The sequence below is a fragment of the Raphanus sativus genome, chromosome 6, assembly GCF_000801105.2.
Source record: "Raphanus sativus cultivar WK10039 chromosome 6, ASM80110v3, whole genome shotgun sequence".
Classification (NCBI taxonomy): Eukaryota; Viridiplantae; Streptophyta; class Magnoliopsida; order Brassicales; family Brassicaceae; genus Raphanus; species Raphanus sativus.
The window spans coordinates 15441623-15469324 of record NC_079516.1 but is presented as its reverse complement, the minus strand read 5'-3'; the positions used below and the strand labels follow the sequence as shown (position 1 = coordinate 15469324).

Below are 27702 nucleotides of genomic sequence, written 5' to 3'. Positions count from 1 at the left end.
TAGAAACACGTATATATAGAAGGGAAGAAAATGCAAATGATTAACATTTTAAAACCCACATTTTAACTTATTATTTAACACTAAGAAAAGTCCACTCTTTTTTTTTGTGAAAAGATTGAAATGAATTGAGAAAACTCAGAGTTTGTTGAGAAGCATTGATGAAAGGGGATATGGATCAGTACAGGTAGTTGTTGTGTGTCTAGTGAACAACATAAATGCTCATACAAAAGCCACCGCAAATGAAAGTTATCTATCAATTTTATTGTACTTTAGAATGCAGTTGGACCCAATAGTATAGCACTTTGAATTTGTAAATCATGAAAATGTGTCGAAGAACTTTAATGTATTGGTGATATAGCCTAAATGTCAAAGTACAATAACGAATCTATGGGCTTATCATCACATTGAGAAATAAAAAGTTGTTCAGTTTCGGTGACTCACCAACCAACCGAGGGCGACCTGAAAAGTCGCTTTCAAAGTACACGGTCGAGTTTTCTAGAGCCACGTATGTTGTAATATGGGCTATAGAGGATTGGAGGCCCAACATCTATTAAAAGGTCTATTAAAATCGGCCCAACATGTTTTATCTTCTGCTTCAAAGGTTATGAACTCAAAAGGTCTATTAAAATCGGCCCAACATGTTTTATCTTCTCGTTCAAAGGTAGCTTGTAAATATATTTTTTAAGCTTGTAAATATTTACTATAAGGACCGCAAGTATATTTTATATACTTTTCTCTGATCTGTGTATATGCAAAGCAAATTATTCAGAAATCGGCACAGATACACCCAATCACACGTTTAAATTGCAACATGCCTTTCAATTAAAAACCCATTGCTGAAAGACAATTTTACCCCTCCATAGAAGACTCACTACGACGACTAGACTCTCGCCGCATGCAGAGATGTGTTAGGTTCATCCTTTTACACCATTGGACAATTCACCGGTTCCTCTCTCTCCAGTTATTATGTCGAAAGAGCGTGAGAGCACGCCGACGGTTTACTTCCCCAAACAGTGCCATTTCACTTCATCTCCCAACCACTCAACCCCTTTTATAATTAATTTCGACGAGTTCTTCGTCATTCTCTCTCATTTGTTCTTTATTACCAGTTCTGAAATCTCTTCTTATTTTATCTCCAGAACCCTAATTTCTCGAGGAAGGAGTTATGGAAGAAGAGCTACTACCGCCTAGGATGTTCGCTGCAGGAGATGAACCGTTGGGTGAGCGTGTTAACTCATACCACAAGACTAAGACGACCAGGGCCATCCTCGCCGCTTTAGAACCAGATGAGTTGGAGTTTATCCGCAACTCTACATTTGGGAAGATCATTGCCATTGATGATTACCCTCCCTTCTCTGGCGCGTTTGGGCAGTATGTGGTGGTCAGGCTTCTAAAGGTCAACAAAAAGTATGAGGTATGGTTCTTGTTCGCTGGAAACCCTATACGGATGTCTCTCCGGGAGTTTGCCATCGTTACCGGATTGAATTGTGGGAAGATCCCAGAGCCTTCTAAGAAGAGGAAGAACCCGTTGAAGCAGAAGCTTTATTGGAATGAACTATTTGGGTCTCTGAAATTCTGCAGCGTCAAGACAGCTATCGAGATGTTGAAGACCAAGGTTGTCAAAACCAGAGATGAGAGGATCAAATTCGCGTGTCTTGCCATCACCTCGTCGATCCTATTCCCATCATCACACTCACCCCGCATCATTCCGGAGCATGTAGAACTTATCAGGGACCTCAATGAGTTTCTTGCCTTTCCTTGGGGCAGAGCTGCTTACCAAACTCTCGCGACATCACTGATCTCGAAGGATGTAATTGCTTTGTCGCAAGCTTCTGTGGCGATTCGTGGCTACGTTGACGCCATTCAACTAGTTCTAATTGCCGCCATTCCTCAGTTGAAGGAAGAAATCACTGAGTCTGTCACCCCAATTATCATTCAAGACTCTGAAAGCGAAGGGGAGTCTCCTAACGAAGCCACAGTTTCTGAAGATGACACCGTCATGGAGCAGGAGAGACCATCAGCGGCCACCAAGTACGTGATTATTCCTGGCCACGCCAAGACAGCAGATACCGAATGCCAGGTATTGTTTACATGTTACTGTATGTGGTTCGGTTAACACTCAATAGATTACTCTAGATGACTAGTTACCGGTTCTGGTTCTTGCATTTGGCTGTTAACTCCCAGCTTAACTGTTAAAATGTTAGTAAATAGCAGTGTTGTTTCGTTTCTAAGGTATGTGTGTCAATTATGTTGGGTTCCACCAGCCCCTTCGTTATTCACATTTTTTTTATCCGGATAAAACGTAAACACAATTTTTAGCTACTAACCACTTCTTTTTCGGCTAAGTTTATAATTATCAACCAACACACCACTTATCATTTAAGTAACTTTTGCTTTTGCAAATTATCCTTACAAATAAAGTATCAACTCATGAATTACCATCGAATTCAATACTACGCAGCAGATATTCACATAAGATTATTTACCATATTTTACTTTGTTGAACAATTAACACCTTTTTTAACTGTTAGCGCCATATACTAGGTGTAACGGTTATCATCACTTTTATCGAGTAAGATACAACTTACCCCAGAACACAACCTATTTACATGATTATCTACATACACAATGCTTGGGTTTTGCATATTCATTTTTATCAAAACAAATACAACCTTTACCATACTTGTTTATGCTACAACATTTGAGAAGAAACTAACTGTCTAAACCAATACTCTATACTTAGTTGTATTTTCATCGACTAACTAACTTATTTATCACACAACTAAATGTTTTCACGCTAAGCGGATATAAATTTCTTAGCTTTAGTGAAATTTAGAGGCCAACAAAAAATTTATCGACTAACAAATCAACAAGAGATTTTGTTGCATAAAATGGGGGAGTCTTTATTCAAACCCTCCATTGCACACATACATGCGTCAATGTGGGAAGCTTAGGGGAACTTAGTTTAGTACATGATAACAAAAGGAGGTCGCCCCAGATCAGACCATTACAAAAGAAACACAACATTCGAGCTCACCCCTACATACTTAGTCTTCTTCTTCAACTTTAGATAGGCATCTTACACGTGACCCTGTTGTGGTCCGTCCCTCCACACCTTCCACAGGCCCTGCGGCGCTTGAAACCACCAGTCATTTGTAAGTTTTAATTTGCCAAAACGCTAACAGTTAGTTTCTTCTCAAATAGGACATGTTAGCTGATAATGTAGAATAAAACATATACTTATTGACTCACCTTAAATTCCCCACGAGATGGGATCCTGGATTTCCTCGGCCTCCCAGGGGGGCGTCGAGTTGCTGGAGGACGAAGGTGACCATCTTCTCCGTCGACGCCAAACTTGTACACCTCAACCTTCTTTTGTTCCACCGGGTTGATGCTTCCATTGTACGCCAATGCCCAGAATGCAGTGCTGTAAAACTCACCAGCTTTACCCTCAACCGATTCTCTTCCATAAATAGCAGCAGCCACTGCATGTGCACAAGGGATTGCCAGCGCCTCAAACTCCTTGCAAGAGCAGGTTTTGTGATCCAGATCCACACGGTGGTACAACCCATTTCCATCCACCACCTCGAACTCATGGTTTATGATGTGTTTTACCGCATAGCCGGTGGAAGCAGTGAAGTTTTTCGTTAAGATATCAGTTACCTTCGAAGTTAACGCCCCCACTGTCTTTGCTGCTGCATCACGTCTCGCAGAGAACCATCCCATCATCATTGATCTAATATATTCCAGGAGAGGAACGATAGGGTACTCCCTAGCCTCTGATAGGGCCGCGTTGAGGGATTCAGCGAGGTTGCTTGTCATGATGTTGTACCTAGCCCCCTCAAAATGCGCCCTAGCCCAGTGTTCAAGACCAATCCGGATCAGATAATCCGCACAAGCGATGTCAACTTGCTTGAGCTCGTTGAAGTGCAAGTAGAAATCTTCCAGTTTGTAGGCTCTAGCTGCCCTTCCCATTAGGTATATCAAATGCTTCTTCTTGAAGATTGTTTGGACGTTTCTTTGCAGATGGAGCAAACAAGCACAGTGCTTCGCAGCTGGGTAGACCTGTGCAATAATTACAAATTTAGTTAACTGTTAATCAGATATTTACCGTTTAAGCATATCAAAGTTATTACATGTTAAACGGAACGTTAACGATTATCAAGATAGTTAACAGCAATTTATTCAGTTACCCGGTTCGTAACGCATTCTATTAATATCCTTTGAAAAGAGCAAGTACTAAGTGCTTACTCTGCGGATTCCGGAGTAGATAGCGGTGTGCCTGTCAGAGACAAACACCAAGTCCTCAGCATCTGGCACCACAGCTGTGAGCTTGTTGAAGAACCAAGTCCATGATTGTTCATTCTCGCTGTCTACTATCCCAAATGCGATTGGGAATATCTGATAGTTCCCATCTTGTGCACTTGCTGTTAGGAGACACCCCGCAAACTTCCCCTTCAAGTGTGTCCCATCGATTATTACTACCTTCCTCATGAATTCTAATCCCTTGATGCTTGCCCCAAATGACAGGAAGAGGTACTTGAATCGATGGACACCCCCAGGCCCTTTGCTTGTCTCTAATGCTACAAGCGTCCCTGGATTTGCAACGGCCAATTGCTGGAGGTATGAAGGCAAAGTATTGTATGCTTCCTCAGCATTGCCACGCCCATTTTCAATAGCAATCTCCCTGGACTTCCAAGCAGTCCAGTAGGATATGGGCACACTATGGTCCGTCCTCATCATCTCCCTTAAAGCTCCTGGTCTCGGACCACTTCCTGTGCCCACGTACTTGCTCCTCATAATCCCTCCCACTATCGACGAGGTTGCATGTCTTCTAAACTCACCCCTCTCGTCAACAGTGCACCTGTGGTTACTCTGCAAAAGTCTTGATCTCAAAGCGAGGGCAACCAGGCATCTTAGCGGCGTACACACGCCATTGGCAGTTAACACCGCTGCATTCCAGCACCACTTTCCCTGGCTTGGACTTCCTTACAAAGTACCTGTACTTGTTAGCCAGGGCATGTAGCGACATGTGGACCTTGAAAGCATCTCGGTCAACAAAGACTTGGCCCACGTATAGGTGACCACTGCGGGCCATTTCTTCTTCACCTGAAATCATTCACGTTAGTTGTTTTTACCTATCTTCAATCTGTTGCAGTGTAATAATTTTTGTAACCGTTTTAAAGAATGTTAGCGATTTACCTTGCTCACCACAGTCATCAGTCTCTTTGGTTTCCAGTTCTGGCCCCGCTGCCTGAGTGTTTGGAGAACCCGATCCTGATCCCATATTGAAGCTGAACAACGGGACATCTGGGATCACTGCTGCAGACATCTCCCCATTGCCTTGGTTTGTAGACCCCACGTTTCCAAAAGTTGCCGCTACCATCAAACATTAACAGTTAATAACCGAACTATCAGTTCTTTTTGTTAACAACCAACACTTAGGTTAACCGCTTCAACGCTTCTTAGCAACTAACCTTGCATATCATAGCTACCAACGACGTGGGATTCAAGTGTGGCCCCTGCAACGCGAGTGTTTGCATAAACCTGGACGTGATCCCATCTGCAAGCTGAACAAACCTGCCTCCAGCATCTCTTGCGCCGTCATTATCTCTTTGCCTTTGTTAGAAGAACCCCCGCATCCTCCAATGTCTGCGTCATTAACCGCTAACATACAACTTAACAGTCAACTTACACATTACCCGGTAATTGTTACTACACTTAGGATTATTGAATTATACCTATCGACAAGGTCAGGTTGTCGCCTTCTGTTGGATACACAGGCACTTCCTGAAGACGGATCATACCCTCAGAGTCAGGACTGTAAATCTCCATTTCATCAGATGAATCTGTCTCGGAGGCCAGTCCCCCAACCACCTCCAATGGCTTGAAAATCTCATGCTTTGTCAAGCGCACAGCACCCCTTCGAATCGCTTCCATCTGTTCACTGCTGCAGATTGCCATCAACTTCTCCTCGCTAACTTGCAGATATCCTCCTGTTCGAAAACCTTTAACGGTTAACCATATACGTTAGTTTATTAATAAACGAGTTAACAGATAACTATAACGTTAACAGTTAACAGACCTCTCCATGGGATGGGTTTTGGTGGCACCACATCAGTTCCGTCCTCTGTCAAGCCAAACTCCTCCCTTCTGTTTGCGCGGTAGCGGCCCACTTCCAAGTTACCATATGTGACACACAAAGTCAGACTTGTAAAGTCCATTCTGACCGCCATGAATAGTTCCACATCCTTGTCCTCCACAATGTCAACAGAGGGTATTGTGAAGTCGCCAGGGACTTTCATCCACTCCGGAAAGTCGTAGGTCAAGAACACTGGTTCAGAGGGGTGAACTGGGTATTTGCTCCTCACCATTGTCACCAAAGCCTCATAAGTATCATTCTCCCTCACCACTAGATCGTATTTAACTTCGCTGTGGTTTATGTCGAACCTCCAGGTTCCATGCGCAAGTCTATGCCATTCACCCACAACAACCCTCACAAGATGTCCCATGGCTGTAGTTGAACAACCTTCTCGTTTCCTGGAAGTCAAAATAGAACATATACTGTTAACATCACTTAAACTACACAACAAATAACCGATTAATTACCAATGAGAACACAAATAATTTGTCATTTCTAGCTTAGAGAAGACTATTATGTAAGATAATATCTCATACCTTCCCCGTCAAGAGAGAACGAGCACTGTCAAACGAGTTCTTAATCTCCTAACTCTCAGTCACAGTTTTCGTTTTCCCTTAATCTCTCACACAAATCTCCTACCCCTTTGCTAAGTATATATATTGTTATCAATAAACCCTATTATCCATCACACAAAACGATAGTGTACTACCTTTCCACTTACCGAAGCAATTTTCATCATAACCAGTAAGGATCTCGCTATTATCCAGCAGTTTCATATCTCCGGCGCCTCCTTGTGTCAGTCACGCTCCTCTGCGCACGCATCAACCAAATCCCGGCTTATCTGCCTCCTCTGACACAGTCTCGTACTAGCGCCGAACAAGAGAAAGTGGAAGGAGGGGCAAATCCGTCCGTTCGCATGATAAAGGGTAATGCTTTTGGCCTTTTCGAAACCCAAGGTCATTTGGCCAATTTGGGCCTTTTTGGGTATATACGACCCATTGTCTCCAAATTATTTGCGTTTGAATTGTTTGGATCTCTGAAAATTATATATTTTAGGAATCTCACCATACTAAGAAGTTACATATATATATATATATATATATATATATATATATATATATATATGATCTATAAAATAAGCATATCAACTATTTGGAATCTAATTTGCAACATGAGAAGTTTAGGTTCAAATGAACACAGATCCAACAATATCGTTTAAAAAGGTAGGATCGGGATTCATTTAAGTATATAAAATGTTATTTGTTCAAAATTAATCGTTGGATACAAAAAATGGATTATTGTGAATTGTGAGTAGGAAAACAAACAGATTAATAAAGTTACGGTTTAGGTCCCAACCCCCTTCCAGTTAATACTCTAAAAAGAATAAATAGAGTATGTAGTAAGAAATACTTTAACTTAACTCTATATTTTACTCCATAAATGAAGTAATCTATTTTTTTTGTTCATCACTCCATTGTGGAATAAAATATGAAATTGAGTTAAAACAATTTTATTCTTTTTTTTATTCTATTTTAGAAAAAAATAGAATTTTATATTGGAAATACCCTAGATATATAAGTGACTCAAAAGTTTCCATTGTGGTATTAATGAACCTAATCCGTTAAGAAATGTAGTCCATAAATAGATATTTGGTAGCGTTCTTTTTAGTACGAAACCTTTTATCGATCATAGCTGTCCAAAAAAAATCCTACAGGTAAATGGATCAAACTTACGACAAGAATTCAAGAATGATGTGTGTCTGCTTAATTGTTATCGATCATACATGTAAACCACAATCGAGCTCTTCCTTTTGTTAGGTCAAGAATTTACATGCACCTCGTCCTAATAGTATACCATGATCAAAGTGGAAAAATGCTGATGCAGTAGCGACAAGAGAAGGAAGAGATAAATATGGTGGACCTGAGAAGCAGATGAGTGAGACCTAAAAGACAAATGGGGGACATAAAATACAGAATAGTATTAAATAAAGAGGACCCAGTTCCTGCATGTATTCACGTGCCCTGCCATTCCCGTTTGCCGTTTATTACACTAACAACTGCATCTGCTCCTGCTTCTGCATAGGATTCTAAAGGCATCTTTTTCAATAGACATAGACATATCTGAAGGGGTATAGACGATGCTCTCAATATCTTAAGAAATTTAATTTCATTTACTAACTTATTTTTATGAAATACAATTCGAGTTACTGTTTAATGGACTAAGCTAGGTCCGAATTTCTTTTAACTAGCATGAATCATACATCACTTATTTAGAAATAGTATCATTTAGTAAATCAATGGATTTTGTTGAAATAGCTAGTTTTAATAAAAGTAGTTTAAGTGCCTATGTTTATCCTATGAATCTACGACAAATATATAAATATGAATCTGAAAACCAGCTTTATTGTAATTTACAAAAAACCACCTTTGTAATTATCTTATGTAACATTATATAATATTCGAACTATACACGTTTTCGTCCCATCCCAAGTCATAATGCTCATGTTTCATTAATTCATTTAATTTGTTTGAGCATAAGGGGTGGCTATAACATGGGCTAGATGAATCGTTTATGGTGTTTGGACAAAATGTCAGTGATAATGTTCGATTTTTATATTAGTATTGTCTTTGCATTTGCAATTTATAAATAGATGCAATATTTTTTTTTTTGAGAAAGATTCAAAATTTTTTCACATATATAAAATAACACTCATTATCAGTCAATTATTATGCAAAAATAAACAAAATGAATATGGAATATTTACGCGTATTATCTACACGGCAATTTTTGAGTAAAAAATACGTGTCTTGCAATTTCATATTATTGCTAGAAATAAATATGGACTGATAAGAAAAATATTGACTGATAAGAATAACAACAAAACATATATTGCTAGTGCTACTATATTTTATTTTATTTAACGAGGGAAATTTTCGCGCCTATACATTTATTTTCTAGGGAAAATATCATCTAAACTTTTTTTTTCCGGAAAATTACTGAAAAATATCATTTAAATCATCAACTTTCAAATTTGTTTGAAATAAAATACCAACTTTTATATCATACACTTTAGTTGATCATACCAATTTAGATCTATCGCTAGTCAACTAATAGTAGACCTAAAATGTTTTTTAAAAGTTGATGATTTTTGGCACAAATAAAAATCAACATTTTTTATAAAATATTTGATTTTAAAATATTTAAAAAATATATTTTTAACAACTATAAATTAATAGTTATACTATAAATAATAAATAATTCAAACTTAAAAGAGTTCATTTTAAAGTAAAATTTATATCTAAAATATTTAGTTATAAAATGATTATGAAGAACTTTAGAATTATTTTACAATCAATTTTGAAAAACTATTATACAATCCTATTGGATTATGTTTTATAATTTTACTGTCAAAATTTTTGTTAGTGAAATGTTAATTTAACTTTTGATTCCCCAAACGAAAAGAATTATCGTTAGATGTATTATTCAAGATTCTTTATGTTTATAAAACATATATTAAATTAATAATTTCATTACAATATCATTCTGCATCATGGCATGTAAATAAGTTATCAACAAAATTATGAAAAAATCCCTATGCTATTAATTTATTCTTCTGAGAATAAAAAAATACTAACATCTTTAAAAAATCAAAATTTTGACAATAAATTGTGAAACATAACCCAATTAAGACAAAATAAATGGTTACAAAAAGTTACATACCGTCCTAAAAATTATTAAATTTTTTGATAAATTTTTAACTAATGATATATAACTGACATTTTATAATATAAATAAAACTATATAAAAATTTTATTTGAAGAAAATAGTGAAAATTGTACTTTTACTATTCAATATTCATATTTATAAAATGTTTTAGTTACCAACTTATTTATTGTAAAAATGTTTATTTATATATTTTGTCTAAAAACCATGAACTTTAAAAGGTATTTAAAATTTAAGTCCAATGCTAGTTAACTATAAGGTTGACAATGATACGATTAAAATGAATTGTTAGTAAAAATTGAATATTTTTAGTTCAGAAAAATGTATTTTATTTAACTAAATTTAAAAGTTGATAATTTAAATAACATTTTTTTCGAAAAAGAACTGGACCGCGATTCAAAAATCTTCTAGTCTATATTTGAGAAGTGATTTTGACATGTGCATCACCATTATTAATTTTGAAAGAAAAATTATGACATGGCACACCAACATTGATGACATGGCTTGAAATAATTATGAGATGGATATTTCATTTAGTGTTGATTTATATTTAAGATAATTTTTAAAAATAAGGGTAATAACTTAAAGATAATTATGACATATGTACATTTAATATTGATTTATATTAAGGTAAGTTTTTAAAATATGGCAATAATTATATATCATAATTAATTAACAATAAATAATAAATTAAATAGAAATATAATAATAATTAAAATTTCGAAATATATTTAGCTATATTTTATAAAGTATATAATTTTTATTACTAAAACAATTCTTCAAAATACTATGCATTTTAAAAAAATATATAATTTTCTTTAAATAGTGACATAGAACATTTACATTTATTATTGATCATCATTAATTTAGCAATAAATAATATATGTTATAAATAGAAATAAATATATTTTGGATTTTTCAAATTTAATTATATTTTATAATTATTATTAGTAAAAACAATTCTTCAAATTATACAGTTTTTAAATGTAATTTTCTAATCCAATACTATTAGTTTATTTTAATATCCATAAATTTTAGAAAAATTATTTAGTTTTATGTTTTGATAATTATACACTTAACAAAATTTTCTCTTACATTTACAAAATTTGATTGAATATATTTAGAAAAAAGATATAAATAATATTACTAAATATACATTGAATAAAAATATTTTTTTAATCTTAAAGTTTTACATATGATTAAATTAAAATTATATATTGTAAGCAAATAATAAAATCAAAAATTAACAAAATAAAAAATTAATAAAATTTATATTTTAAAATAAATTATATTTTAAAACTTTTATTTCTGCACATGGTGCAGGAAAACACCTAGTATCACTGAACTATCGATTGTTTTATTTTCAAATTTTTATATTTATATCCCTATAAATGAATACGATAGCAATATAAAAAGAGAGTCCAAATGGAGAGAGAAAAGTTAGGTTTTTGATGTGAATATAGCTAAGTGAAACAAAAGAAGAAAAATAAGAAGAATAAAGAAACATGTTTGATGGTGGAGTACCGGAACAGATCCAGCAGTTCATAGCATCTCCACAGCCACCTCCTCCGCCGCATCAACCGGCGACTGAAAGTTCACTTCCTTTTCCTGTCTCATTCGCTTCTTTTAACTCCAACCATCAAGCCCAGCATATGCTGAGCCTCGATAGCCGTAAGATAATTCACCATCATCACCATGACATCAAAGATGGGGGTGTTACTTCTGAGTGGATAGGTCATACGGATCATGATGGCGAAGATCATCGTCACTTTCATCATCATCCATGGTGTAGTGATGAAGTTCTTGCTCTTCTTAGGTTCAGATCTACGGTGGAGAATTGGTTCCCTGAATTCACTTGGGAGCTCACCTCAAGGTAATACATATTCACACACAGATACACATATGAAATATACTTCTATATATATGCATCAACTAATATTTATATATTTTCATATATGCATATGGACATGAACATTAGTCTATTTAGTGTTTTATTGCATTAGTTTGGTTGCAAATTTTAAAATCTGCGCTCAACTACAAGTGACAATTCTGGCTACACAATTGACAGACTATAGATTGGCAAATTTAATTTTGGCAAATGATTGGCCATTAAATATGTATTTATACATAATTGGCATTTCTCGAGAAGTTTTATTATACAATGAACTGAAACATGGATATATTATATGTGTATATAGGGGAAAAACTACGAAGTTTTATTATATGCTTGTGTATTTTTGGTAGGTGTGTATATTTGCATAATCAATGATGCTATGTAGTTTATGAAATTATGATGGCTGTAGAAAGTTGGCAGAAGTTGGGTTTAAGAGGAGTCCACAAGAGTGCAAAGAGAAATTTGAAGAAGAAGAGAGAAGATATTTTAATAGTAACAGCGCTAATGACCATCACATCAGCAATTACAACAACAAAGGAAATTATAGGATGTTTAGTGAGGCTGAAGAGTTTTATCATCATGGTCATAATGATGATGAGCATGTCCCATCAGAAGTTGGGGATAACCAAAACAAGAGTAACAATTCACTAGAGGGAAAAGGAAACGTTGAGGAAACGGGACAAGACTTATTGGATGACAAAAGAGATCATCAGGGTCAAGTAAAAGAATCATCAATGGGGAATAAAGTAACCACCGTTGATAATGTTGGAAACCATGAAGATGATGGGAAGTCGTCATCATCATCATTAAACTTGAAGATGATCATGAGGGACAAGAAGAAGAGGAAGAGGAAGAAAAAGAAGGAGAGGTTTGTTGTGCTAACAGGGTTTTTTGAGGGTGTTGTGAGCAACATGATAGCTCAACAAGAGGAGATGCATAAGAAGCTTCTTGGAGATATGGTGAAGAAGGAAGAAGAAAAAGTGGCTAGAGAGGAAGCTTGGAAGAAGCAAGAGATGGAGAGGCTTAACAAAGAGGTAGAGATTAGAGCAAACGAACAAGCTATGGCTAGTGATAGAAACACCAGCATCATCAAGTTCATATCTAAGTTCACAGATCATGATAGCCATGACGATGGGAATTATAAGGTCCATAGCCCAAGCCCTTCTCAAGACTTATCTTCCTTAGTTCTACCAAAAACCCAAGGTATAACAGAGTGTCAAACTTCATCAGCACTATTACCTCGAACCCTAACCTCAGACTACCCTATTTCTCTTCAAACCAATGACATACCACTTGATCCCATTTCAACTAAAACTCTAAAAACCAAAACCCAAAACATAAAACCTCCAAAAAGTGATGATAAGAGTGATATTAGCAAGAGATGGCCTAGAGATGAGGTGCTAGCTCTTATCAACATCAGACGCAGTATCAGTACCATGAATGATGATGAACATCATAAAGATGGGATCTCATTATCATCATCATCCCCAAAAGCTGTTCGTTTGTGGGAAAGAATATCAAAGAAAATGTTGGAGAGTGGGTACAAGAGAAGTGCCAAGAGATGCAAAGAGAAATGGGAAAACATCAACAAATATTTTAAGAAAACAAAAGATGTTAACAAGAAGAGACCACTTGACTCAAGGACTTGTCCTTATTTTCACCAACTCACAGCTTTGTACAGCCAACCCTTCACTGGGACCACCACCACCGCCACCAACACGTCAACCGGAGAGCTGGAAACCCGGGTTGGATCGGGAGATCATGATGATATTCCTGCAGCCATGCATCTAGATGCAAATGGTGCCAGCAAAAAGAACAGTGTACCATTTTCAGGTTTCGATCTTGCGTTCGAATAAACCTCAATACAATAAATATAAATATATTACTAGTTTAATTTTGTTTTCTTGTTTTTTTTTAAATCTCATTTTTGGTTATTATGAAAAATCTAAGTAATATATGAATCATTTAATGTTTTAAAGCATCAGTAGAAACGACACTCACTATTTTAGCTGGACAGTACACATGCACCGACAAACAGTGAAATTCAGTTGAACTTGAATAAACTACTGGTTAAAGTTATGGTTATGGCATTTTTATGAACTTCGCACATGTGACGAGATCAGGTTTTTCGATAAGAAATGTTGTAAGAACAAAAAAAAACAGTATACGTGAATTCTTCATGGAAACTTCACTCAAATCCAACCTGTACGTTTTTATTCGGTGCCTAAAGGTAAACAACGAGCTAGATGATGGGTAGGGTAACGAGAATCGAAAACAAGTTAACCCTGTCTCATTTTGATTCTTATCGAAATGGAGGCCGATAATCAAAAAGAATACACGTCGTTTCAGTCTTAATAATGATTAAAGATACCAAAGATTCAGATAAGAAATTTGATAGAAATATTGGTCTATTTTGTTTTTAAAGTCTTGTCTTAGTTTCACATGTGATTTTATGTAGTTTTAGTGTACGTAATGTTTTGTTATATTCTTGTTTTATAGGATAACGATAAAAGATGATTCTTGTCATGTTTTACTTTTCAACTTCTATTTACAACACATATTTTGAAGACATCCCATTTTGAAATGTATTTTCATTCAGAATCATCAATTCTGATATAATATCGTTGTGGAATTTGTTATGCTTGTATTCGCATAGCCATTGTAACTGTGGGACAATATATTATAGATTTGCGATGGACTGTTACTTAGTTTATCATAACAAAGACTCATAAACCGGTCGAATTGTCACCGTGCGCGATGATAATATTTCATATTATGATATCACATAAGATATCATATTATTGTAAACATACATCCCAATGCTCATAGAACTTAAAAAAAAAAAAAGTTAACAAGTTGGATGTGTTCACATTTCACAGTTCGCACACACTGTATTACTTAGCTGTGATCAGTTGTTCTTTTATATAATAGTACTTGTTAGGAACCTCGAAGCTCAATGATAGAGACGGCACTGTTTCTGTTAGAGGTATTATAATATATAGAAATATTCCTCTGGTACCGAAGTCGTATGAGTCATATCCTTCTACAACACGTATTTACAGACCTATTTTTTTAAAAACAAAACTTGGGTTCAGCCCCCGTGATTCTCTCAAATTCACCTTAATTGTTAGCACCAATCAAAATGCCATGTAAGATTAATAAAAAAAGAAAACAAAACTAAAAAAAGGAAAGAAATAAAAAAAACGTAGACTAATTTTTTTAATGCCATCTATGGCTTCTTCTTCATCACCTACACAAAATATTGAAAGCTTCTTTATCATCCACACAGAATATTGAACCTTTATTTGTCAAATTGATGTCTACAATCCTCTTCCCTTATATCTTAAATCTTAACTCAAAAATATCCTTATTTTCTAAAACAAATGAAAAACAATCAATACTATTAAATTAGAATCATTCATAAATTATATTCTTAATGAATGTTTTAAGTTTTCCAAAATACCCTTATTTTTACAAAGGATTAATAAAATTCATTAATGGCATTTTAGTCTTTTAGTTTTGGACCTGCAGAAATATATTTAAATGGATCAACAAATAATGGGCTTACACATATTTATAAAATATGTTACTTTTATTTAATATAAATATTTTATGCTCAAATATTAGACATATATATATATATATTCTGAAACTAAATTAATAAAAAAACATAATGACATTATAATGTTATTTTCTTAAATCTATGTATCATAAAATTAATTTTAAATCAAAAATAAGAAATAGAAAAATACAAACTTATAATAGGTCATTAATAACAAAAATAAACTAATATTGTCATATTAATAAGTTTTTATATTATTTTTTTATTTGGATGACATAATAAAAGTTGAGTCTAAGTTTAAAGACCACACGTTTATGTAGTATTAAAAAATATGTGATTAATTTAATAAAAAATAAAAATACTATCAGATATTTTATGTTTTATTCGGTCATTGGTATTAGATCACAGGTTAATAATGAATTTTGGGGTTTTTACCGGGTTCTATCGGATTTTTAATTAACGATTTTTTTTATTAAATCCGAACTAGATTATATACATGGTACGGATCTACCAGTTCAGCAGATCTGGGTCGAATATGAAAACATTTTTTAAAATTCAAACATTATTTTCAAAAAAGAAATTATTATATGTTCTTTAATAAAAAGTTATAAATTCATGCAAATCACTCTTGACCAAATATTTGTTCTATTTATTTTTATTTTGAAGAGAAAAAACAAATTATTGACCACTTTATATGTTTAGCAATAATTTATATAACTAAAAACAAATATTTGAGGTTTACCATCTCACAAGAGAGATTAAACGAGATGACTATGTTATCAGTTGAGACAATTATGGTTGAAATACTTGACTATATGAGTTTAATGAATGGTTTTGTAGAAACATGGAATAAACAGTTTATGATTTGATTTTTAAAGAAATATAAACAGTTTACATAATTTGATTTTTATGAAAATTTAAGTTATATTTATTTATGATTTTGATAAAATATGTATAAAGGCATAATGTTACATTTAGCTTGGGACAATATAAAAAATTAGACCGGCATTGGATGGAAGAGTATTGCATAGCTAACAAAACATCATACTGATAAGATTGAAACTTCATCCTTATATACTCTTCTCTGATATTTCATCACATGTTATTATTTTCTTTTTTCAGACATTCATATGGGTTTTCATCTGCTTAAAGTAATGAAAATATGTTACAAAATACACACTAAATGAATGGTTTAGAGAAAATGTATCTAAGACTAATCACCATAAAATTAAAAATAAATTACCTTAGTCTTATACACTAGTTAAATGCATACTATCTATGCATAACTTGACTATCTTGGTTAAGAAAATAACTGTCACCAGTTAACCACACATAATATCAAATAGACATAATCATTCAGATTTTTGATCCAGGTTCAAGTCAATTCTTTTCGGGCTTAGATTGTTTGTGTACAAAAAATGTAACGACTTATTGTTTACATTGATGGATCTTTTATACCGACTTATTCAGATCATTGGCTCTATGGAAGCAACAAACAATGTATTCACTTAGAAAAGGCCTAAGGTTCTCCTCAAGAAACAATTTCTCGTGGATTTCCGACCAAGAGACACCCAACTTTCTCAGCATTGCCGCATGGTACATTACATAATAGCAAGTAGAGAAAAAGGTGATGATTTTTTCACTAGGGTGATTCTTCAGGAAGCTGGCTAAAGTAGGAAAATTTGTCCAGGATTGACACTTCATAGTAGAATTGTTCAACTTTTGAACCTGATTCTCTCTTCTTTTTCCTCCTCTTCTCCTCATTGGGCTTCTCCCCAACCTGTTAGTGAAGGCACATAAGTTGTCTCCAAACCCAAGAGTCTTCAACTTTGTCATTTATGATGGCTTCATTGCCAGTCTTTGGCCTGAAAGCAACTAAGGTCCCGTAGCCTTTTTCCTTGAGAAGCTTGAGTATGGCAAGATAGATGTGGTCGCCACTCATAATCATCACATTGCGAGGATGACCGTTCTTACAAAGTCTTCTAAACTTCCATATCTACAATATGAAATTGGCGATGCTTGGAATAAGGAAAAGAATCATAGTGGAGCTTCCTGGATACTCCGTAACAGAGAAGGAAAAGTCCTCTTCCATGGCGAACGTTCTTTCATCAGCATTACAAACAAACATGATGCTTCCTTTCAAAGTTGGAGTTAGGCATTGAATCATTAAAATCTATGCATTTCTGACTCCATAGTCTTCACTAGTGATTGACGATCATGAAATGATTGGAGCCATCAACAAACCATCTGCTTGCCATTTCTTTCGTTCTATTCATCACATGCTTTACCTTTACTGAATGAATTTCAAGATTGGAAGGCTCAGTTCAACTCTTATCATGACATCAAAGGTGCAAAGCTTATTGCATCAAGCGCACTCAAGAAAGAATTTTTCCAATCCTATATAGTAAGGGGATTTCCATGCTGGCTTAAACACCTCTTTGGATAGGTCATTAATAGGATTTCTCTTCGTCTTTTGGATTGAAGTTGTTCCTTGTAAAACTCTGTTTGACCAAAATCTATAAAATACAAGTGTTTAAAAAAAAAAAAAGAGTGTCTACTGAACATCTATGAAAGTGATAAATTAACCAATTATTTAAGAAAACGATATACAGTATAATAAAAAAATACTTCCAGCGTAAATATTAAACAAATTAATAGACATTAAATAGAGTCGCAGGATATATTAATTTATTTTATATAAAAAGAAATAACAAAGTATATTTACGTCTCTCACGGTAACTCTGTCGTTTTCCTCACACTCTCAGAGACAGAAAGAGAGAGAGAGAGAGAAGAAGAAGCAGGTCTCATGGCGAACCAGCTTCTTTCCCAGATTCCTCTCCACACTCACTGCTTCCTCTGCAACGCTGCCGTTTTGTAGCTTCTTCTCGGATAATGCTGTAACCACATTCCTCCAAATCTCTCACCGACACTTTCTTAGGTTTGCTCCTCTCACTCACACTCACTCTGTTTCTCAGTTCCGAACTCAAAGACTCTTCCTTTATTAGTTTCTGGTGTTAAATCAACATAGACACTTGATTGGTTCTTTTCATTACCGCAAATGTGAGTATTGAAGTGTTTTCAGACCAATTATTGCAATAAAGGTTTGAGCTTTAACAAGACAAAAAGAAAAAATCATATCAAGATTTTTTTTTTAATTGCTAATTGAGCATGTGTTATTTAGAAAGAGTCAGTTTTCATGATGTGGATACCTTTCTTTTCTAAGCTTAAAGATTTCATTTTCATGGCAAAAAAAAATTTAACCTTTACTTAAGTTTTGGTGGGTCGGAAGGAAGATTCGTGCAAAGAGTTCTCTCACTTTAATTAGCTTATTACTAAATGTTTCACCTTTTTAGCTACTTTTCTCCCTCAAAATCTTTATATGTCCTGAAAGGTACGGTTAGTGTTTGCCGCTTCATTGAGATAAACTGATCATTGCTGTTTGTGTTTTATTTTTTCAGATTCCACACAGGAAGATAGTATTTGTTTGAGGAGCTTTGTAGTCTAATGGAGCATTACGAGGTTCTTGAGCAGATTGGGAAAGGTTCCTTTGGCTCGGCTCTTCTTGTGAGGCATAAGCATGAGAAGAAACTGTAAGTACTACTTGCGATCACTTTAATTGATACTGGACAGGAAATTTTAGTTTAACATACAATGGTTTATCATGTGATGTATGTATGTATGTCTGCAATTGATTCTCTGTTGTGATCTTGATTCTTGAAGGTATGTTTTGAAGAAAATCCGGTTGGCTAGGCAGACTGGTAGAACAAGAAGATCTGCTCATCAAGAGGTTCATTCTTTGTGACTTAACAGTTTTCCTTGTTATGCTTTTGTGACTTAACAGTTTTCCTTGTTATCTCCCTGTAGATGGAATTAATCTCAAAGATACGGAACCCATTCATCGTGGAATATAAAGACTCTTGGGTTGAAAAAGTAAGCCCTCTCTGTTTACTTAATTAGAGATTTATTTGTATACATCTAAAAGTAAATAATATTGTCTTTAATGTGTGTGTGTGTTTCAGGGATGCTATGTGTGCATTGTTATAGGCTATTGCAAAGGCGGTGACATGTAACTTGTTGTTTACTGTTTTTACCCATTCTTGATTCTGAAAGGAGTTTCTGATACATTGTTATCTTCTAACATTACAGGGCTGAAGCAATAAAGAAAGCCAACGGAGTAGAATTCTCTGAAGAGGTGTTGTTACGTTACACACATCTGATCTGTTCTTAAAAAAGTTTTGAAAAAAATCTCTTTTTTTTTGTTTTTGTTATTCAGAAACTCTGCAAGTGGCTGGTACAACTCTTGATGGCTCTTGAATACTTGCACGCCACTCACATTCTCCATCGCGATGTCAAGGTTAGTTCTGATAGCATCATAGCACGAACATTGTGTGTGTGTGTGTGTGTGTGTGTTTGAAGAAACTTACTAATTATAGAAATATACTTTGGTTTTGATTTTCCAGTGTTCAAACATATTCTTGACAAAGGATCAAGATATACGTCTAGGTGATTTTGGACTTGCCAAGATCTTGACATCAGACGACCTTGCTTCTTCTGTAAGTATATAGTGTTTTCCAACTTCTTCAATGGTCTTATCTTAAGTCCTCTGAGATGAGTTTTTTTTTTTTTAAATCAGGTGGTTGGAACGCCAAGCTACATGTGCCCTGAGCTACTTGCTGATATTCCCTACGGGTCTAAGTCTGATATTTGGTCGTTAGGCAAGTTTATCTCATCATCTAAAGACACTAAAGAGAAGCAAACTAAGAGTCTGTTTCTGTTACACAGGATGTTGTATGTATGAGATGACGGCTCTGAAACCTGCATTCAAAGCCTTTGTAAAAAACTCTTCATCCACACCTCGTTCAAGATAATATTAATCTTCATTGATTATTCTGGTTTATTTACGTTTTAAGGACATACAAGGGCTGATCAACAGGATAAACAGATCCATCGTTGCTCCACTTCCTGTGCAATATTCTATTGGCTTGTAAGTTAAGTAAAGATTCTTATTTTGTATATAGAGAGAGGGCTGATAGGTAAGTTTGATTTGTGTTTTCCTTGCGTTTCTTCTCCAGTCGAGGTTTGGTTAAAAGCATGCTCAGGAAGAATCCAGAACTCAGACCAAGCGTACGCACACACGCAACGATTCTGTTTTATGATCATTAAAAACCCTAAGCTGTATGTATACAAAACCTGATAGATAGGTTAAGTTTTTTTTTTTGTGTATAGGCTTCTGATCTTCTCAGACACCAGCTGCTTCAGCCCTACGTTCAAAAGGTTCTTCTCAAGGTGAGCTACCGAGGACAAGATGCATTGTCTGGTGGTGGTCAGTTACCAGAATCCGAATCCGCCAGGAGAAGAAGAAGTTATCCTGAGCAGAGAAAATGCAAGAGCTATGGTCCAAGCAGGTTTGAGGTTGACCACCAGGATGATTCTGTTTCTTCTGTTAAACCCCTGCACACGTATTTGAACAGGCGTAGTAGGCCAGTGGACAACGGTGGAGTGGTTGTTGTTCGTAGACCAGCTGTTTCCAAAACTTCAGGGGTTTCTTATAGCTCAAAACATGTGCCTGTGAGATCAAGCCAGCCTAAGAGTGGTGGCCTGGTAAGTCACTAGTCCCATATACTTCTTATAGGCGTGCCGGTTCGGTTCTTTCGGTTGAACATAAATCTTACTAAATTAACCGGAAATAAAGTTCAGTTTTTTAAAAATCCTACTGAAGTTTTTATTTTTTTTTATTTTGGTATGTATTTTTGTTAAAATTTCGGATAATTCGGATAGTTTCATTATTTCGGTTTGAAATTTGGTTAGTTTGGTTTGGGGTTTTTGGTATGGTTTGGCTATACTTTTTCTTGTTTCAACCGAAGTAACTGTTTTACCTAACCGAACCGGAAACCAAACTCTTAGAAAACCTATAGAAACCGAACCGAACTCGTAACCAAAAATTTCAGTACGGTTTGGTTCAAAATAAGCTGCAAAGTTTTTGATTTTGGTATAACTTTGTTAAAATTTGGGATAAGTTGGTTAGTTTGATTATTTCGGTTTGAAATTTGGTTATTACTTTTCTGCTTTTTTTTAAAGAAAACCGAAGTAACGGATTAACTAACCAAACTGGAAACCAAACTTTTTAGAAAACCTATTGAACCGAACTCTTAACCAAAAATTTTCGGTTCGGTTCAACATCCCAGCCCAACTTCTTTTATCTTACAAGTTACTGATTCAGTCTGTTTATATTTTTGATCTCATGTGTCAGAAACCAGCTGCAACTACTCGTAGGGCCTCCTTACCCATCTCACAGAAGCCTTCAAAAGGAACAAAAGACACTATCTACACTCCCAACATCGGTATACTCCTCCATCATCAGCTAAACTCTCCAGACGTCTCCGTAAACTCACCAAGAATCGACACAATCAAGTTCCCACTAGCCTCATACGAAGAGATGCCTTTCACTCCCGTCGTGCGTATCAAGAAGACCAAAGGATCGTCCAAAGGATCATACAGCCCGCCTCCAGAGCCGCCACTAGACTGCTCAATCACAAAAGACAAGTTCACGCTCGAAGAACCAGAGCGCGAACAAACCACCAGAAGCTTCTTGTCTGATCAGAACGCGACCGCTGGAGGAGCGTCGAGCAGGGGTTCCTCAGGTGGTGGTGCATCGAGGAGGAGTAGACAGAGGTTTGACCCTAGCTCGTATCAGCAGCGCGCTGAGGCGCTCGAGGGGTTGCTTGAGTTCAGCGCGAGGTTGCTTTTGGATGAGAGGTATGATGAGTTGAATGTGTTGTTGAAACCGTTTGGTCCGGGGAAAGTGTCGCCGAGAGAGACAGCGATATGGTTGTCCAAGAGCTACAAGGAAACTAGTACTAATAAGCAAGAAGGTTAAGGAACACTGGGTTCTAAGTCCTTTTTTTGAATCTCTTCCACGATTTGATAGAAGTTGTTTGACAGTTAGGCTGTGTTTCTTTGAAGCTAACCCTTGTATCTGATGATACAATGATATCCAAGAAAGACTGATACCAACAGATACAGCTTTCTGTTAACTCTGTAATCATTATTCCACTTAGAACTTATGAATCACATAGTATAGATTGCAGTTTAAGTGGTTGCATTTTTTCTCATGTCTTCACACCTTTTGCTTAAACCCTTAAACCACTCACAATTTGCTACACAAATGAAGGGTGACTATTTCCAACGGATTTACCTCTTTGACAAAACTTATTTTGGTATTTTGACACTGCTTTTGTTATAATTCTTTTCATGAATATTTTATGCTATCTTTCTAAAAATAGTTTATCGAAAATGTCTAACAAAATTTTATAAAATACAATGAATTACAAAATATTATAAATTATAGTGTTGAAACTCTTAACATTTAGATTTTTATGATTTCAAAATATCCAAAATCATATCTTCTACATATTAATAGATATGTCAATTAAGTGAAATTTTGGTTATGAAAAATATTTCTGTAATAAAATTTTATAAAATATCCATTACCATTAACTAAAAAATCTTATGTAGACAAAATTCTACATGAAATTTTCTTTAGTTACAATCCCAATCAATCATCTCACTCCCATAGTTCTATTAATGTCAAATGGGCTTTAACGTTCGTTTTATCTCTACATATCCCGATTTGGCCCATCAAGCTAGATCCAGTAAGAAACGAAACCCTAAAAACCTTAAAGTGAGAGAGAGCCACATATACGCAGCTAGGCTTTCTAAGCATCCCTTTCTTCAAAACGGCGCTGCTAGAGAAAACTCTTTAAAACCGGAGAGCTCAGTTTGATCTCGGAGGAATCGCAGCCATGGCGGAGAAAGCAGTCACCATCAGGACAAGGAAGTTCATGACCAACAGGCTTCTCTCCAGGAAACAGTTTGTGAGTTTCAGTCCTTAACACTGCATATGTTCTGTCTCTATGATTCATTTGATCTTGCCAGTGTAGCAACATTTACTAGAAATGATAAACTAGAGGTCTATGCATAGATAATTATAAAACTTTCACATAGCAAGTTGTTGTCGTAACGCACCATTAAGCTATCAATTGTTTTTAAATTAAGATTATTTACCAAGTAGTTACGGTGCCTTGTGATGCAGGTTATTGATGTTCTTCACCCAGGAAGAGCCAATGTCTCAAAGGTATGAACTTTACAAATGCATTTCTTCTTTTTATTTTTTGGGGTGCTTTGTGTATTTTCTGATTGTTATTTTTTTTGTATTTGGATTATTGATGAAGGCTGAGCTAAAGGAGAAGTTGGCAAGGATGTACGAGGTCAAGGACCCAAATGCAATCTTTGTATTCAAATTCAGAACCCATTTTGGAGGTGGTAAATCATCTGGGTTTGGTTTGATCTATGACAATGTCGAGAGTGCAAAGAAGTTCGAGCCTAAGTACAGGCTCATCAGGGTACTATTTCTAATTTTATTTCCCTCTCTCTTGACATCTTTTAACATCTTTGATAGCAATGTGTTTTTTTTATTCTTGATGCTTCTGTCTCCCCTGCATTGCTATGAAACTATGTTGGGTTTGATGTGTTTGTGGCAATATTTGAGTTGTAATTGTTTTGGAATTTTATTTTGACTTTGACAGAATGGGCTTGACACCAAGATTGAGAAATCAAGGAAACAGATTAAGGAGAGAAAGAACAGAGCCAAGAAAATCCGTGGTGTTAAGAAGACCAAGGCTGGTGACCCCAAGAAGAAGTAAGCTTGCTGAAGAGAGCTTGCAGGAGGAGCAAGGGTTGTTGTACTCTGCAGTGTATCCCTTGTTTATGGCCCATGTTTACTATTAGTTATCATCTAATTCGATTTTGTGGTTTGCCATTGTCACACTCGTTTTGTCTCGGTTTGGATTATATGCTTTAAAGCTTTAGAGAACCAATGTGCTAAGATTTTGCTGAATACATTTTCAAACTTTTTCTCCTTGAACATCCATTGGTAAAGCACATGGGCGTGTAATTTGCTCCATTGGAGCTTTCTAGAGGTGATGAAATCTTTCTAGGTCTTTTAGAATGTCTTTGATTTTGTTCATCAGGGGGTGAGTGAGATAGTGAGGGTTGTGCCATAACCTTCGTATTAGATGATTAATGGCTTTTGGTAGATCCATTAGTCCAATAAAAACAAAAACTATCTTAACTATTTATGTAAGAAAGCAGATTTATGATTCTGTGTGATGCATGTATGATATCATATACCTAATGAACATTATTAACAAGTTTTCCTTTGGGGTTAAATATATGTTACAAACTTACAGTTGCTACTAGAACTCTTTGTTATATTATTTTTTGATGACCAACTGGTTAAAAGTTCTCATCACTGGCAAAAACAATTCCACAAAATAAAACAAAATAATGAAGAGCATATGCGCATCTTGTATTATCCAATCGTTGATCAGAATCCTATCTTTATAACATAAGATTAGTAACTTAATCATAGTAAAGGTTCATAATGCTTTTAAATAACACTATTAAATGTTATCTTTACATTAAAGAAATCTATATATAGTGTAGTGCATGATGTTATTTTCAGACTTCGCAAGATGACACAAACTTTTACGTGTTCTTATTTTCCACACATTATGCATGATGACACAACCTCATCTCCATACTTTCACATCACAGGTCCACATGTGAACGCAGCGTACTAATCTTTTTAACCATATACACATTACTATGCTATAGTACAACCACTCTGTACTAATCTAGATATATTGTATGTCAGTGTATATATACAGTCTGGAATAGATTTAGAGACTTACCGGTTCATTTTTCTCTTCACCATTGACACCTACGTTTAAATTTTTGAAGGTATGACTTTACTTTTGAGTTCTTTCTAGTTTATCCATAAACGTACACCATGTAGTTCTGCTCTGTTTAGAGAACATGGAAAGATCGTTGGGTATTTTTGGGATTGTGTGTGTATGCTTATTTTGTAGCTAATTAAATCTGCAGGAGTTTCAAAGAGAGAGAGAGAGAGAGAGTAACATGGAAGATCGTTGCTTAATCAAGAACGATGTGACTGAAGTAAGGAAAAAACTCTCTATCTCGTTCTTGAAATAAAGAACATGTCTAAAAGCCTCTGTTCTGTTTTTTTTTCTTTCATTTTGTATAGTTGATTGGTAACACACCAATGGTGTATCTGAATAAAGTTGTTGACGGTTGCCTAGCCCGTATAGCCGCCAAGCTTGAGATGATGGAGCCTTGCTCTAGCGTCAAAGACAGAATCGCTTATAGTATGATCAAAGATGCAGAGGACAAAGGATTGATTACTCCCGGAGAGGTTTATAAAAAAATACAAATTTAAAAAAACCATATAAATTTATAATCATGAGAAAAGATGCAAAACAACACATCTTTAAAGTTTATAAAAAATAGCATTCAATGATAAAAAATTTCAAAATGGCACACATTTGATAAGAAAAAAAAATTACCCTAACTCGTAAATTATAATTCAATTTCTACTCCTTAAATACTAAACTCTAAATCTTAATCAGTTAACAATAAATCCAAATAAAAATATATATTTGTTTTTATCTTTAATAAATGTTGTTTGGAGAATTTTTCCCTTTGTGTGCTAATTTTTTTCATAAAAACATAATCTACTACTATATGAGGGCATTTCTATATATTTTTCTAGAATTCATTAAGGGTTCATAGATGTAACTGAATTGTGTTTCGTTAGAGTACATTGATTGAGCCAACGGCTGGTAACACCGGGATAGGACTAGCCTGCATCGGTGCAGCAAGAGGCTACAAAGTGATACTTTTGATGCCCTCAACGATGAGCTTGGAGAGGAGAATCATTCTAAAAGCATTAGGTGCAGAGCTTCATCTCACAGATGTGAAGATAGGCATTAAAGGAATGCTGGAAAAAACTGAAGAGATATTAAGCAAAACACCTGGTGGTTTTGTTCCACAACAGTTTGAAAATCCTGCAAACCCTGAGGTTTATAACCTCTATTCTATGTTCTTGTAGTCTCTCTTTATCTCTCTCTCTAATGGTTTTTGTCTTGAAGATTCATTACCGAACCACCGGTCCGGAGATATGGAGAGATTCAGCAGGGAAAGTAGATATACTGGTTGCTGGTGTTGGGACTGGTGGAACGGTTAGTGGAGTAGGGAAGTTCCTCAAGGAGATGAATAAAGACATTAAGGTTCAAAAACTTCACTGATTCTTGAAAACCAAGTAACATTTTTTTTTCAAGAAAAAGTATATAACTCTGTTACAATCTTGATCAACAGGTTTATGCGGTTGAACCTTTAGAAAGTCCTGTACTCAGTGGAGGAGAACCAAGTGAGGGAATAAACATAACTCTCTCGTCTAAGTTCTTGATTATCTCTAAAACGTTATAAGACTTGTAGGTCCACATTTAATCCAGGGAATTGGTTCTGGTATCATCCCAACCAATTTGGAGTTAAGCATTGTTGATGAGATCATTCAAGTAAGTAGCTAAGGTTTTATCTACATTTTGAATCGTGCTGTAGGACTGTGAAAATCCTGATCACGATCAAAATTAGTTGAAAATGATAATAGAACGTGATAATGTATAGAAAAATAAAAATAGACGAAGAGTTAGAGATCTAATCTCTTTCCTTAACGTTTCCAACAGAAACAATGTTCTGAGACCAGCATGCAATCTTTTTTGATTCAGGTGAAAGGTGAGGAAGCTATTGAAACAGCCAAGCTTCTTGCTCTCAAAGAGGGATTGTTGGTACGGTTTATTCTCGGTTTATAAACAATGAAACATAGGAGTTTGTGATCAGTTGTGATAATTTGTCAGGTGGGAATATCATCTGGAGCCGCAGCAGCGGCTGCGTTAAGGGTTGCAAAGCGGCCAGAAAATGCAGGGAAACTCATTGTGGTAAAGGTTTTGTCTCTGACTAACCATAAGCGTTTTGAATTAACCAAGATTATTGAATATATCCATTGGTTCTTGTCTGGTCTGCAGGTGGTTTTTCCCAGTGGAGGAGAACGTTATCTATCGACTAAACTGTTCGATTCTGTTAGGTTTGAAGCAGAAAATTTGCCGGTTGAATGAGTGGCGTCTTAAAAATATATGTCTGTACCAAGGTTACAGTTTGATTGTTCCTGGTCGTTGGAAAATTTAGAAAATGTTACATATTCAATGATGAATAATTATAAGGAATGACTTGGTGTGTCCGTGTGTGTGTATTATAAAGAGAAGGGAAAATTGTAAAGTGATCTTCCGTAACGTCTTCAACAAGGAACCTAGAGAGGAGAAATCTTCCAAGTGAATGAGAACCTAAAGCAGATTACTATGATAGTATTATAAACCAGACCAATGTAATAAAATTTGAAATTATCTCACAATGTACTAAAACTATGTAAAAAATGTAAACAGACATGGAATAAATGTCAGATTTCTA

At 35.3% G+C, this 27702-nt stretch overlaps 6 protein-coding genes across 7 annotated transcripts; 5 read left to right on the top strand and 1 right to left on the bottom strand.

The window, feature by feature from the left end:
- The first annotated feature begins 1165 nt into the window (after nucleotides 1-1165).
- On the top strand, nucleotides 1166-2576 carry LOC108833777 (uncharacterized). Its single transcript, XM_018607177.1, has 2 exons — nucleotides 1166-2080; nucleotides 2532-2576. The coding sequence occupies exons 1-2, from the start codon at nucleotides 1166-1168 to the stop codon at nucleotides 2574-2576; spliced, it is 960 nt and encodes a 319-aa protein (XP_018462679.1).
- A 664-nt stretch (nucleotides 2577-3240) lies between these two features.
- Nucleotides 3241-4800, bottom strand: LOC108833776 (uncharacterized). Its single transcript, XM_018607176.1, has 2 exons — nucleotides 4252-4800; nucleotides 3241-4065 (listed from the first exon to the last, which is right to left on the bottom strand). The coding sequence occupies exons 1-2, from the start codon at nucleotides 4798-4800 to the stop codon at nucleotides 3241-3243; spliced, it is 1374 nt and encodes a 457-aa protein (XP_018462678.1).
- A 6468-nt stretch (nucleotides 4801-11268) lies between these two features.
- Nucleotides 11269-13740, top strand: LOC130496331 (trihelix transcription factor GTL2-like). Its single transcript, XM_056988318.1, has 2 exons — nucleotides 11269-11738; nucleotides 12169-13740. Exons 1-2 carry the CDS (start codon nucleotides 11371-11373, stop codon nucleotides 13613-13615), a joined length of 1815 nt encoding a protein of 604 aa, XP_056844298.1. The 5' UTR covers nucleotides 11269-11370; the 3' UTR covers nucleotides 13616-13740.
- Nucleotides 13741-18058: 4318 nt separating this feature from the next.
- Nucleotides 18059-22414, top strand: LOC130497010 (serine/threonine-protein kinase Nek3-like). The gene is made up of 14 exons (XM_056989808.1): nucleotides 18059-18259; nucleotides 18780-18911; nucleotides 19042-19108; nucleotides 19186-19251; nucleotides 19341-19387; nucleotides 19468-19513; nucleotides 19595-19675; nucleotides 19782-19874; nucleotides 19955-20036; nucleotides 20104-20153; nucleotides 20232-20305; nucleotides 20394-20445; nucleotides 20548-20922; nucleotides 21572-22414. Exons 2-14 carry the CDS (start codon nucleotides 18826-18828, stop codon nucleotides 22196-22198), a joined length of 1746 nt encoding a protein of 581 aa, XP_056845788.1. The 5' UTR covers nucleotides 18059-18259; nucleotides 18780-18825; the 3' UTR covers nucleotides 22199-22414.
- Nucleotides 22415-23009: 595 nt separating this feature from the next.
- LOC130496185 (40S ribosomal protein S24-1) lies at nucleotides 23010-24238 on the top strand. Its single transcript, XM_056988036.1, has 4 exons — nucleotides 23010-23195; nucleotides 23414-23455; nucleotides 23553-23723; nucleotides 23907-24238. Exons 1-4 carry the CDS (start codon nucleotides 23124-23126, stop codon nucleotides 24021-24023), a joined length of 402 nt encoding a protein of 133 aa, XP_056844016.1. The 5' UTR covers nucleotides 23010-23123; the 3' UTR covers nucleotides 24024-24238.
- Nucleotides 24239-25019: 781 nt separating this feature from the next.
- LOC130494575 (bifunctional L-3-cyanoalanine synthase/cysteine synthase D2) lies at nucleotides 25020-27475 on the top strand. Of its 2 annotated transcripts, none has more exons than XM_056989959.1 (10): nucleotides 25020-25122; nucleotides 25267-25338; nucleotides 25427-25594; nucleotides 25997-26260; nucleotides 26331-26468; nucleotides 26557-26608; nucleotides 26677-26756; nucleotides 26967-27026; nucleotides 27096-27182; nucleotides 27264-27475. In XM_056989959.1, the coding sequence occupies exons 2-10, from the start codon at nucleotides 25300-25302 to the stop codon at nucleotides 27351-27353; spliced, it is 978 nt and encodes a 325-aa protein (XP_056845939.1). In that variant the 5' UTR covers nucleotides 25020-25122; nucleotides 25267-25299; the 3' UTR covers nucleotides 27354-27475. The 2 variants fall into 2 exon arrangements, with proteins under 2 accessions (XP_056845939.1, XP_056845940.1); XM_056989960.1 differs by having other exon boundaries at nucleotides 25021-25122; nucleotides 27096-27176.
- Nucleotides 27476-27702: the final 227 nt, after the last annotated feature.

Excerpts from the sequence above, each read along its gene's own strand:
- LOC130496185 (XM_056988036.1), top strand. The coding sequence starts at position 23,124 with ATGGCGGAGAAAGCAGTCACCATCAGGACAAGGAAGTTCATGACCAAC. Across the intron at positions 23,456-23,552 it reads GAAGAGCCAATGTCTCAAAG|GCTGAGCTAAAGGAGAAGTT; the intron begins GTATGAACTTTA and ends TTATTGATGAAG. Across the intron at positions 23,724-23,906 it reads CTAAGTACAGGCTCATCAGG|AATGGGCTTGACACCAAGAT; the intron begins GTACTATTTCTA and ends TGACTTTGACAG.
- LOC108833777 (XM_018607177.1), top strand. The coding sequence starts at position 1,166 with ATGGAAGAAGAGCTACTACCGCCTAGGATGTTCGCTGCAGGAGATGAA. Across the intron at positions 2,081-2,531 it reads CAGCAGATACCGAATGCCAG|CGCCATATACTAGGTGTAAC; the intron begins GTATTGTTTACA and ends TTTAACTGTTAG.
- LOC130494575 (XM_056989959.1), top strand. The coding sequence starts at position 25,300 with ATGGAAGATCGTTGCTTAATCAAGAACGATGTGACTGAA. Across the intron at positions 25,339-25,426 it reads TCAAGAACGATGTGACTGAA|TTGATTGGTAACACACCAAT; the intron begins GTAAGGAAAAAA and ends CATTTTGTATAG. Across the intron at positions 27,183-27,263 it reads GGAAACTCATTGTGGTAAAG|GTGGTTTTTCCCAGTGGAGG; the intron begins GTTTTGTCTCTG and ends TCTGGTCTGCAG.
- LOC130497010 (XM_056989808.1), top strand. The coding sequence starts at position 18,826 with ATGGAGCATTACGAGGTTCTTGAGCAGATTGGGAAAGGTTCCTTTGGC. Across the intron at positions 20,037-20,103 it reads GTCTGATATTTGGTCGTTAG|GATGTTGTATGTATGAGATG; the intron begins GCAAGTTTATCT and ends TCTGTTACACAG. Across the intron at positions 20,306-20,393 it reads GTGCAATATTCTATTGGCTT|TCGAGGTTTGGTTAAAAGCA; the intron begins GTAAGTTAAGTA and ends TTTCTTCTCCAG.
- LOC130496331 (XM_056988318.1), top strand. The coding sequence starts at position 11,371 with ATGTTTGATGGTGGAGTACCGGAACAGATCCAGCAGTTCATAGCATCT. Across the intron at positions 11,739-12,168 it reads ACTTGGGAGCTCACCTCAAG|AAAGTTGGCAGAAGTTGGGT; the intron begins GTAATACATATT and ends TGATGGCTGTAG.
- LOC108833776 (XM_018607176.1), bottom strand. The coding sequence starts at position 4,800 with ATGAGGAGCAAGTACGTGGGCACAGGAAGTGGTCCGAGACCAGGAGCT. Across the intron at positions 4,066-4,251 it reads TCTACTCCGGAATCCGCAGA|GTCTACCCAGCTGCGAAGCA; the intron begins GTAAGCACTTAG and ends ATTATTGCACAG.